This window comes from Labeo rohita, chromosome 3 (assembly GCF_022985175.1).
Source record: "Labeo rohita strain BAU-BD-2019 chromosome 3, IGBB_LRoh.1.0, whole genome shotgun sequence".
NCBI lineage: Eukaryota > Metazoa > Chordata > Actinopteri > Cypriniformes > Cyprinidae > Labeo > Labeo rohita.
The window spans coordinates 1,284,341-1,298,064 of NC_066871.1; the positions used below are offsets into that span (position 1 = coordinate 1,284,341).

Genomic DNA, 13,724 nt, shown 5'->3' on the forward strand with positions numbered 1-13,724 from the left:
TTGTTTGTTTAAAAAGAAAAAGAAAACATCCATATTGTCAGTTTTTCAATATTTAATTAATAATTAAATAAATTATTTATATAATTAATTAAATTAATTCATTTTGTGTCTTTGTTGTTTGTTTAAAGGCTGAAAATATATAATCCAAAAAAAACATATTCACAAACGTATATACTGTCGTTATTTTAATATTTAATTCTTAATTAATTACATTAATGATGTAACTAATTAAAGTATTCATTTTGTGTTTTTGTTGTTCATTTAAACGTTATAAAAATATGTACATTTTATCTAATGGTTTGTTTGAAGATAAACAGAAAATATTGACGAATATCTTAAGGATTTTCCAAGATTTGCACTACAGTCTATTCAAAAACTACATTTTTGTCAACAATTTCTCATCCTCATGTTGCTGACTTACTTTCTTCTTCTTCTAAAAAGTAACCAAACAGTTTAAGTTCCCGAAAATCCTTTTTTGTCTATACAATGGAAGTCAATGGGGACCATAACCAACATTCTTCAAAATATCTTCTTTTGTGTTCAGCGGAGGAAATAAGATTTCCACAGAAGAACGAACGCAATAAAGGAAAAAAAATACAAATTGGGGTGAACTATCCCTTTACCCCAGCTTATATTGACCACATATATAACTACAGCTGATGTGCACATAGGCAATACTTACCAGGATGAAGAAGTACCACGGACGAGGGACTCCGTATTCTCCCGGAAACACGGCTTCCACGTACCAGGCCACCAGAGCGTACAGCACAGAGTCCAGCAGCAGCAGCCCCAGCACTTGACCCAGAGAGAAGTCGTCGTCCACCGTCACCGGATCGAACAGGTTGTGCCACTGGATGCCCGCCCCTGAGGACGACACAGGACATGAGCGTCAGCCTTAGATGTGTGATTACAGCGACAGTAGTGACGGGTTCGGCCGGACCCCTGACCTTTGCCCTCGAACATGCCGATCAGCTGGGCTCCCATGGCCATGGCCACGTTGGAGATGAGGCAGGCGGAGACTTTCTGAGCGTGTGACAGGAGGTCATAGCGAGGCCACAGGAAGATGTACGGCAGGTAGCTCAGGAAGTAGATGAAGCCGCCCGCTGCTGCCGCCACATTCGCTATGAGGGAAAAATTTAAATTACTGAATTTTGCTTTATATTTATTTATATAGAACAAGAACACAAGAACTGCAAAATCAAAATAGAAAATTGTAATTATTATTATTTATAAACACTGTGATATTTATGTTTATGTTTCATTTTACTTTTAAAATAATTAGAATAACATTTTATTACTTCCACATTATATTAATGATAATTTAAGGAGAAAAACAAGGAAGTCTGATTCTGCCTCAGGAAAAAAAGGTAACTGTACAAGTTAAATAAAATGAAATAAAATAAAATAAAATAAAATAAGAAATAAATACTGAGATATATTCATGATTTGTATTTTCCATTATTTAAAATGGTCATTCTCTAAAATTTATATATCATTTATTAATTTAAGTGAAGACAACAAAACAAATACTACCATTATTTCAGGACATTTTAATTTAATTTATTTTTATGTTTTTTTTTATATATACATAAAACAGTATTTCATTATTTGTCATATTATTTAAAAAAATAAAACAAAATACGTAACTGTAGAAGTTATATAAAACAAGAAATGAAAAATGATTTTCTATGAAGATTAAATAAAATAAATAAAATAAAAATAAAATAAATAAAAATACTGTTATATAATAATTTATGCTGATTTACATCAAAACAAAAATTAAAAAGGCAACAACAAATACAACCTTCATTTACAAATACTTTAATAATTAAATAATATTTGTATTTATTTATTTATTTATTTATTTCAGCGAAGCCAACATTTCATTATTTTGTCATATTATTTTACTTTAAAAAATGTAATAAAATAGGTAAAATAAGAAATAGAAAATAAATGAAAATCTAAATAAAAATACTGTTATATAATAATTTATGCTGATAAAAAAAAACAAAAAACAAAGGCAACACAAGAAAATACAACCATAATTACTAAATACTTTAATATTTACATAATATTTATTTTTATGTTTTATATACCGTTTTTTTTTTTTTTCACATTATATTAATGAGAATTTGGACAGAATGGAAGTTGGCAACATATACTACAATTATTAACTAATTTTTAACTGATTTGTTAAGCATTTTTTAATTTTAAAACAATTCAAATAACATTTAATTATTTATTTTTCATATTATATTAATAGGAATTTGGGGGGGAAATATCTGGTAAAAGAGGCAACTGACACCAAAAAATAAATAAATAAAAATATTACTAACATTAATATTATTATTTATATATACTGTACACTGTGACATTATGTTCAAGACGTTTCTCCAAAAGCCCGTTATAAAATAAGAAATTATTTTTGGGTGACTGTGACCTGGACATTTTGGTCCCATTCAGCCTGACCAGAATGAGATTCAGTGTGTGAGATTTAATGACGGACGTGTGACGTGAATAAACGAGTCTCCATTATGAGGTTCCAGAATCAAACCCCGGCACTCACTCACACAGACGGCCTTGAGCTACACTCCCTACCACCCTTAAAAACAGCCACAAAAGAGCGAATGAGAGAGAGGCGATGAGAGAAAAGAGCAGTGGGAAGAGTGGCACCGCTGCTCAACAAATGGAAGCAAATGACACACCGCGCTATTTTTACATTCACATCTCGAAGGGACGCAGAGATGCGAAGCACCTCTTCACTCTTAACAATATATCATTTGGGCATTGAATGGGCCGGACCGGCAGAGCAGGACATGTTGATTAAGGTCCATTTTCAGCCTTTCTAAACCTGAGAGGACGAGCCTCTATGGGCTTTTGAATAAAGGAGGTCGTCGAACCGCACCGACTCGATTTCAGACATGCGGCCTCGCTGTGCTGTAAGAAAAACAGCCGACCCTGTTCTGAATCACATACATCAGCTGTATAGAACTATAATAATAAATAATAAACGTTATAATGAATCAAGATCCCATTAAGAAAATGCTCAGGCCTTCTTCATCTTTAAAATAAAACTAAACATCATATTTTGCTTACATAAAATGTCTACTTTTAGCATTATTAAGACTTTTTGCATTTTTTTGACATTTTTTCATGACATTTAAACATATTTGGCACCTGTAATACAAAATAAATAAGCTAATGAATAAATAAATAAAAAAAATATTTAAAAAATGAATGAAAACTGAAAAAATATATTTAAAAATAATAAAATACATAAATATAAATATAAATAACTAAATACACACAAATAAATCAAATTACAAAAATGTGAAAAAATTATAATTTAAATTACTTGCGCTACAGTAACGAAAAAGTAAAATAATAATAAATATAAAACAAATAATTACATACATACATACATAAATGCATAAATAAAATAAAAATAAAAATAAAATAATAAATAAATTTTAAATAATAAAAGTAAATATTTAAAAAATGAATGAAAACAAAAATATAAATAAAAATAAATAAATAAATAAAATCAAATAAATCAAATTACAAACGTGAAAAAAATTAAGACTTGCACTACAGTAACAAAAATGTAAAATAATAATAAATATAAAATAAATAATTACATAAATACATATATACATACAAAAATGCATAAATAAAATAAAAATAAAAATAAAAATAAAAAAATTAAAATAAATTTTAAATAATAAAAGTAAATATTTAAAAAAAAAAAAAAAAATGAAAACAAAAATATAAATAAAAATAAACAAATAAATAAAATCAAATAAATCAAATTACAAATGTGAAAAAAAAAGTAAATATTTAAAAAAAGAATGAAAACAAAAATTAAGACTTGCACTACAGTAACAAAAATGTAAAATACTAATAAATATAAAATAAATAATTACATAAATACATATATACATACATACAAAAAAAGCATAAATAAAATAAAAAAATAAAAATAACATAATAAATTAATAAGAATTCTAATAAAAATAAACAAAAATAAAATAAAATAAAATTGTAACAGTCCTAAATTAGCTTTGATTTTCTTAATGCAAAGTACTGTTTTTTAATTTTGTAATGAAATTAAAGTATATGAATGCTCTTTTACATTCAAATTATTTCAGAAATGGTTTTGGCACCTGTAATACAGAATAAATAAGCGAATAAATAAATAAAGAATTAAATAAATAAATATTTTAAAAATGAATGAAAAATAAAATAATAATAATAATAATAAAATAATTACATAAATACATATATACATACATACAAAAATGCATAAATAAAATAAAAAATAAAATAAAATAATAAATTAATAAAAAATTATAATAAAAATAAAAATAAAATAAAATTGTAACAGTCCTAAATTAGCTTTGATTTTCTTAATGCAAAGTACTGTTTTTTTTTTTATTTTGTAATGAAATTAAAGTATATGAATGCTCTTTTACATGACTGAGTCTTTGATATGAAAAGCTAATCGAAGTTGCATTAGGCAAATGAAGCATGAACCACATGAATAGGTAAATCTATCATTAACATCTAAAATATTATTGTCAACCAAAGTCCAAACAAGCAAAGCTTTCTCTTTAAAGCACAGAGCGTCAGCAGTTTTTTTTTTTACATAGAACATCATATGATATTATATTTCCTGCCTGAGGCTGCATTTTACAGCAACACAGACGTGCACTGCCTCATTTCCTCCTACACATAATGCTATGTGTCACAATTTAATGCCTGAGCGCCTGGAAATGTTTTCGAAACTGCCCTTTAAAAGGATTTTCGCTCATTTGATGTTTTTATTAATGCTTTAGCATATTTGAGCCTTTTTTCCAATGCAATTTACTCAACAAACCCTCTCACGCAAAAAAGAAAACATTAAATGTGTCGTGCCAGGTTGGAAAGCGCAGAAATGTAAACAAGATTGGACAGTAAAAAACACACACAAAATCGAGTACCATTTTGTAATTTTGGAGCCTTATATTGCAAATCAGGATTCATTTATTTGAGATGCAAAATAACTTAAGATACTAAGTCTGATTTTCTGGAAAAAAAGTACCAATAAACAAATAAAATAAAATTAAAAAAATAAAAATAAAATAAAATAAAATAAAATAAACAACTTCAGATACTAAGTCTAATTTTCTGAAAAAGTATCAAAAAATAAAATTAAATTAAATTAAAAAATAAAATAATTTTCTTTCTTAGTATTTTTGTTTTGTTTTCTAGTACAGATATTTACACATTCTTAAATCAAGATTAATTTATTTGAGATGCAAAATAACTTCAGATAATAAGTCTAATTTTCTGGGGAAAAAAAAAAAAAATCAATAAACAAATAAAATAAAAATAAAAGAAAATAAAAGAAAATAAAACAACTTTAGATATGGTCTAATTTTCTGAAAAAGTATCAATAAATAAAAAAATTAAATAAAATAATAAAATAAAATAACTTACTTTCTTAGTGTTTTTGTTTTGTTTTCCAGTACAGATATTTACACATTCTTAAATCAAGATTAATTTATTTGAAATGCAAAAAAACTTCAGATAAAAAGTATCAGATTTAAATAACTTTATGCTTAAAACAATTCTAAAGGAAAGCAAAATTATTTTTCTTACCCCACTGACAAATATTTGTTCATAGTTTAATCAAAACTCAGTTTATTTTACTACTTTTTTCCCAGAAAACTTAAGTAATTTTGCTTATTAAGTAAATCGTTAGACATTTGTACTGTAAAACAAGACAAAAATAATCTTGCGGTCACCATCCACCTTCATAGTTTGGAAATGACGTCATGATTTTTGCATGTGGTTGAGTGAAGGCCGAGTTTTGATTTTTCAGCTTTAACTCAAAACCACACGTGGTAAAACGGTTCTCAAATCAGTGCAGTTTCCATAATGAGTCAATTGCGAACACAATAACGAAATGAAAGAAAAAATAGAGCAATGCTCGTTTGATTTGCTATTCTTTCTTTTGAAGCGTGATGAATCCAGTGTTAAAGCAGTTATGTACATCTACACGTCTTATTATTAGCTCACCCCAGGGCCGCTGCGCTCACAAGCGCCGATCAAACGCAATACAGTCCAGACACGACTCCTGCTATCACTCGCTAAAAGCATTTCTAGCATCAAAAGGGTCAATAACTGCAACCTGCACACTTTCCCTCAGCTGGTTACCAGCTTTAACACACAGTTAGCTGTAATTGGAGGTTTTTGTTTGGCAGAGAAAAGAAAAAAGCAGCGCAGGTTATGGACAAAGGAGCGCTGATTTCTGAAAGCTTTGTGAGAGTTGAGTTTAAACGCAGCTCATTTGCCAAAAATACAACAGGTACGTCTTGTGCCTTTGTTTCTTTTGCCACCTTTGCTTTTTGTCCATTTTTGCTCCATTATCTCCATCCTCTGATTATGAGGCTTTGTCTCTCACTGAAATAAAGCTGCTTTATGTGCAGCATCAGAGAATACAGTAATTCACCTCTGGAGAAGAAGGCGCTGATCATGAAGCTGAAGTTGATGGTGGACACGGCAAACACCAGCAGGAAGAAAAACACCAGCGTGGGGTCGCTGTAGGTCAACACCGCTCCGTTAGGACTCACCTGACACAAAAACATACATATACATTAACTACACATGATTACTTGACAAAAGTAGCAAATAGTGTTTACTATCTCAGAAAAAAAAATTAAAATCATGTTTCAGATTCTTCATACTGTACTTCATGTTCCCGATTCCTGAGAGAATCTCTTAACAGCTTATTGCTTATTAGGGTATAGAAATGTATTTATTTATTTATTTATTTATTTAAAATATCAAGGACTTTTTCGCTGTTGTGAAAAACTTAACCTTTTGGCTTCAGAGAATTGTATTATTATTATTATTATTATTATTATTATTATTATTATTATTATTATTATTATTATTACTATTACTATTACTATTACTATTACTATTACTATTACTACTACTACTACTACTACTACTACTATTATTATTATGGTTATCGTTCATTATTTGTTATTAATTAATTATTTAAGTATTTTGCATCAATTAATGACACAACTTAGTATTAATTCTTATTTCTTTCACTTATTATTAAGATTATTATTATTATGATTATTGTTTTTTATTTGTTATTATTATTTATTTAATTATGCATTACTTAATTATATAACTTAATATTTCTTTCACTTATTATTAGTATTACTATTATTATTAATAAAATAATAATAATAATAATAATAATAACAACAATATGATTATTATTCATTATTTGTCATAATTTAATACAATTATTTAATTATGCATTAATTATATAACTTATTAATTGATATTACATTCACTTATTATTATTATTATTATTTGTTATTAATTATTATTTAATTATGCATTAACTATATAACTTATTAATTGATATTACTTTTTTATTAATAATCTTCATAATTTTAATAATTAACTTTATAAATTATATACACACACGCATATACGTATATCACACATATTTATGGTATTTCACATTTATAATCACAGTCAAAACTGTATACATTAATGTTTACTGTAAAAAGATATTAATTAGCGTACATGTTAGTGTACATAAAATTATAAATACTTTTTAAAAATATCTTAAATACCTTTTTTTTTTTCTATCGTGGATTTTTTTTTATTCTTTTTGGCTTCAGAAAATGTATTATTATGGTCAAATTGCATAATAATACATGTAAAATACTAGTTTAATTTTAACATGAAAGTTACTAATTAAAGCATTATTTGTTATTTAGCACATTATGACATATTAAGTATTTAGCATAGTATTATTTTTGAGTATTTATTTGAAATATACATGTAGATATTTAGATGAGCAGTTTTATATTTTCATCATTATTCCTAATTCCCCTCACCCCGCTTTTTATTTATAAGCAGTATTATACACACCATATTTAATAATTATGAAATGTGTGTATGTTAATGTTTAATTGGGAGAAAAATTCTTTTAATTCTTTTTAACTGTCTACTAAAATAATACATTTAAAATACCTTTGTTTAATTAAAGATCAAAGTCTAAACGCACACTGCATCTTTAGCTAAATGTTATCAAATAAACAAACATTTCAGTCAGTATCTATACCATCTGCATCAGTGGAAAAATGTACATGTTCAAAAAAAGTAAACAGAACTAAACATCATGATAAAACACTCCACTGTTTTCTTTGCAACAAGTCAAGCTTGTTCTAAACAAAAACTGGTTTTTAGTTCTCAAGTAAGTTAATAAAAAAACAGTATAGTGGTATTTCTAGTAGCACAAGGCACTAACAAGGAACAGATTACATTAAGCAGTGTGCCTGTGTTTACCTTGACGCAGATAAGCACAGTGACAAAGAAGATGGAGATGGAGAGGAAGAGGAAAAACATGAGGAACCAGGCGCTCCAGTGCAACCAGTTGCTGAGACCCATCATGCGCATGTACTCCTGCAAAACACACGGCTGCAGTCAAGCTTTATTACATCAAACAGCATCAGAATCCATGATCATGCACGTCTTTCTGTACCTTGAGTTTCCTCTCCTTCTCCTGCACCACGGCGCGGACGATATTCAGGGACGTGTAGGTGAAGCTGAGCACGAGCAGCAGCGGCAGCTGGTTCTGGATGGCCAGGATGAAGACGTCGTAGATGAAGGCCGGGTAAGGGAAGCGGGCCAGCGCAACTTGGGTTCGCTTGAGGAGGGCCGCCGCCGCCGTGCTGTTGTAGGCCTTCATGATGGCTCGATCCACCGCGTGCTGCACCTGCAGGAAGCCCTCGCGGTAATATCCTGTCCAAGAGAAACATATACAGTATTCATTAGATTCACTCAATCAAACTTATGAGGTTTTAATGGACGCTGATGAACGGAGGAGATTTCTACTGAAGGAATATTATGGGTTCTGCATAAAAACTTAATCGACAGCATTTGTGGTTTAATGTTGGATCCCACAAATATTAATTTCCATTTGTCCTGCTGTTTCTCTGAAAAAAAGCAAAAATCTGGGTTACCGCGAGGTTAATGCAACTGAAAGAGGCGATCTGTAAACATTCAAATACTCACAAGACAATATGTGGTTTAACGTTATTTTAATGTGAAAAAACGTTATGTTTTGTGCGTCTGAAGTTAAATTTGGTTTTAAAAGTTACAAACGCTACAAACTGACATTTAAATATTCAGTAAGTGGAAAATTGGAGGGTAAATGCCTCACCATAACTCCCCCCAAAAAAATTACACTACCAGTCAAAAGTTTATGAACAGTAATGTCTTCTGCTCACCAAGGCTGCATTTATTAGATCCAAAATACAGCAAAAGCAATAATATTGTGAAATATTTTAATGTTTGGAAAAGCTGCTTTCTATTTGAATATATTTTAACGTGTAATACGGAAAATTCATCATTACTCCAGTCTTCAGTGTCACATGATCCTTCAGAAATCATTATAATTCGCTGGTTTGCTGTTCAAGAAACGTTTTTATTATTATCAATATTTAAAACAGTTGAGTACTTTTTTTTTCAGGATTCTTTGACGAATTGAAAGATCCAAAGATCAGCGTTTATCTGAAATAAAAGGCTTTTGTAACATTACACACTACACCATTTTTTGGAAGGGAATGAAATTATAGAAATTAATACTTTTATTAATCAAGAATGCAATAAATTGATTAAAAGTGATGATTAAGACATTCATAATGTTACAAAATATTTCTATTTCAGATAAATTCTGTTCTTCTGAACTTTCTATTCATCAAAGAAACCTAAAAAAAAATCTACTCAGCTGTTCTCAACATAATAATAATCAATATTTCTCAAATCAGCATTTTAGAATGATTTCTGAAGGATCATGTGATTGTAGCAATGATGCTAAAAATTCAGCTTTGAAATCACAGGAATAAATTACATTTTAAAATATATTATAATATATATAAATATATATGTTATTTTAAATAGTACAAAAATATTTAAAAATTTTATAGCTTTTTCTGCATTTTGGATCAAATAAATGCAGGCTTGGTGAGCAAAAGAGTGAGCAGAAGAGTTTCTTTAAAAAACATTAAAAATATTACGGTTCAAAAACTTTTGACGTGTGTCCATTTTTTATTCATGTACGAAACTTGGTGACTTTTGTTGAACTTGCTATGTGAACACATACACAAAAAATGAAATAAAAATAATAAATGGGAACTACGAAATATACAAAGCAATTTTCTTGAGTACAATCTACACAAAAAAGCAAATATTTTGGTTACAGTGAGGCACAATAAAAATAAACGAGGCCAATCCATAACAATGCATGCATCATTTCTATCTTATGCTCAAGACATAAACAATATTCACGTTAAAATAACTTAAATGCAAAAAATTAAAATCACTTACCTTTTTGTGTAAAGTTATATCTAATTTTAAAACGTTGCCAGGATAATGCAACATCATAAACAAATAAAACTTAAAAATTTTTGTAAAAATGATGATTTAAACAAAAAACAAACAAAATCAAAAACTGGCCCAATTCATTTCCACTGTAAATGCCTCACTCTAACCTTGTTCTGTGGTCATTTTAAACCAAACTTAATTAACTGTGTTGTGTATTTACATTTTCTAGTAAATAATTTCTGGTAAATATTCCTTAAAAAATAATGTTTTAATAATAATTTTATTAGTAGTAGTAGTACTGTCATTACATTAAGTAAAATAGTTTCTGTCACAGTTTCTTCAAGTTAAACCGAACATTTATTTTGACAAGTTGTTTATTTTGAACGTTTATTTTTGCAACTTAATACTGACAGAAACTAGTCCATATCGTGTTTTGTTTTAAGTGTACTGACCTACTTTTGGTTTACTCATCCAAAATTCCGTGACATTCCGTGCTATACAGCAAATTCCATTTTTATGACTAGATTCCGCGATTCCGTCTGTGTTTTAAATACCTAACCAGAACCTTGACATGTGGTGATTTAAGACCAAAAAGTTTAAGTTTGTGATTTTTTAAAATGTTTAATACATCAGAATGGTACAAAACTTAGTGACTTTCGTTGCACTTGGTATGTGAACAAAATAAAAACAAAACAACTTGAACTGCAATAGTGAAATGATCAAAAAAATTGTAGTGGCCAAAAATGAAATTAATCCGCAAAACACTTCACACAACAATGAAGGGGTTAAACTTCAAAACACCTATAATATTTAATTTGAGCTTCAGGTAGTTACATTTCACAAAGCTTAAGCATTCACTGAAAATTCCCCACCGCTTCTCATGGCTTTTCAAACCATAATGACCCTTGAAGATCAAATAACTCACTGCGCAGTCTTTCGCACTTGCATTATAAAGCAACTCAATGCAATTAAACGCAGATGAAAGGACGACAGTGAAGCGTGGAAAGTCGTGCAAGCGCACATCAAGATGTCATTTGTAGCACTGTGCCAAAAATAGACGATGACAGTCATCGAAGTTCAGAGGCGATGCTAACGCAGCGCTCATGATTAATTACACACACGCTGCAGGTGTTTTGAAGCCGCTGGCAGCACTGGAGGCCATCAAGTGAAAGCAACGCTAACTAATCCAAATCACTTCCTAATCAATAGCTAGCGCCGTCATGGGAAACCTCACATACAGGAAGAGATCATTAAGGGAGCAGAGAAGAGAGAACAAGCCGGTTTATCTCATCTGCTGACGGTAACTGACAGCTGGTATATCAAGTCTGTTGAAGGAGGAAATCGATTACAAATGAAGACGTTACCGGCTCACATTTCCACACCGTTTAGCCATTTAGCATTAGTTAAAAATGCATTAATGATAGATTTATTTCTTACAAACATGCAGCTTTTCACTTCACAAGATGTAAATTGATGGACTGGAGTTGTGTGGATTATTGTGATGTTTTTATAAGCTGTTTAGACTTTCAATCTGACGAAACACCCATTTACTGCAGCGGATCCATTGGTTAGCAAGTGATGGTTCTTGGTACTTTACAGCAGCATTTCCCACAGTGCATCAGTGCGGACTGACCTGGCGTGCCTCCACGTGGCTCGTGTTGTTCTCTGGGTCCGGGCAGCTGGAAAAGCGGGAACAGACTGAGCGTGTGCCAGTCCAGATCATTGTTGGGGTTGAGCTCAGACTTCTCACGTGCCGGAGCGTTTCTGGGGCTGTAGGTGAAGCGCAGATGATAGCTGACCTGAAACACACAAGATCAACGGTTATTTAGCAAATGATCTTTGTAAAATGTGACTGAACATTTCATGTAGGTATTAAAGGGTCAGATTCCCAAAGTAACATGAGTGTCTTGATTAATGGAACAATGAAGACTTTAATAATTATTGTGGGGTTTGAACATAAATAATGTCATTATTAAATATTATTCAACATACACTTATGCATTTCACAGCACGTTATATTTAAAAGAGATTAATACAAAATAAAATAAAATAAAATAAAATAATAGTTGCAAGTTTGGCCCAAAATTGTGATTATACATCACTATGACTAAATAATAACAATAAAAATAATAATAATAATAATAATAATAATTATTATTATTATTATTATTATTATTTATTAATATTACTATTATTATTATTATTAAATAAAAACAAGACTAAAATAATACTAAACTTTTTACTGTAAAATAAAGAAATTAAGTGTTTAATAATTATACAAAACTATAATTATGTCGTAATATTTCATTGCAAAATAAAGAAATGGAGTAAATTGTAATAATAATAATAATAATAATAATAATAATAGCTGCAAATTTGGCCCAAAATTTTGGCTATATACACTATGACTAATAATAATAATAATAATAATCATACTCATAATCATAATAACAATAACAATAACAACAACAACAACAAAAAATACTATTATAATTAAATAAAAATAATACACTAACTTTTTTACTGTAAAATAAAGAAACCAATCGTTAATAATAATATTAATAATAATAATAGCAACATAAGAAACATTTTTGTTGTAATATTTCATAGTACATTACATTTTATATGTAATAATAATAATAATAATAACAATAATAACTATTAAATATATGACTATTATTGTTTTTAAACAAAATATTACACAAAAAGATATCACTGTAAAATAAAGAAATCATGTTTAATAATTATATATTAAAGACATTTCAATTGTAAAATTTAGCTGTAAAATAATTGAATATATCTGACTATTAAGTATATAATCATAATTATCATTATTACAGAAAATATTAAACAAAATAAAAATAATTTTATAATATTTTACTGTAAAATAAAGAGGAGTAAATATGTATTATTAAAAATAACAATAAGTCAATAGTAATCATAATTAATTATTTTTAATAAAAAAAATATATAAATTGTTATATAATATTATTTTGAATCATACAGTCCTGATTGTTCACACAATAAAATGTATTCTGTCCACTGAAAAGATCCATCTCCAGTAATTTGTCATGCAAATAACTGACAAGCAACATGACATAGAACTCAACACTCAGACTTGTTTTCATCTGCATATCTGACAAAATGAAACAGTCATCTGACAAAAATGCATCTACTGGAAATTTGCGCCAATTTACCATATTGAGAGATTTGAGTTATTCTGGGGCTCATTTGACATGAAAACACATTTCTATGTAAATCATTTGTTGATTATTTAAAAACATTCATTTCATGAACAATTTACATAGAAATGCGCTCTC

The 13,724-nt window shown here is 28.8% G+C and overlaps 1 protein-coding gene across 1 annotated transcript in view; it reads right to left on the reverse strand.

Annotated features, from left to right (window-relative positions):
- Window positions 1-13,724, reverse strand: part of abca3b (ATP-binding cassette, sub-family A (ABC1), member 3b) — a 61,129-nt gene that overhangs the window by 29,361 nt on the left and 18,044 nt on the right. The window contains exons 5-10 of the mRNA XM_051105682.1: window positions 12,038-12,203; window positions 8,561-8,820; window positions 8,365-8,481; window positions 6,494-6,614; window positions 948-1,121; window positions 683-864 (exon numbers count right to left, since the gene is read on the reverse strand). Of these exons, the coding sequence (XP_050961639.1) occupies window positions 683-864; window positions 948-1,121; window positions 6,494-6,614; window positions 8,365-8,481; window positions 8,561-8,820; window positions 12,038-12,203 (1,020 nt within the window). The remainder of the gene's footprint in view (window positions 1-682; window positions 865-947; window positions 1,122-6,493; window positions 6,615-8,364; window positions 8,482-8,560; window positions 8,821-12,037; window positions 12,204-13,724) is intronic.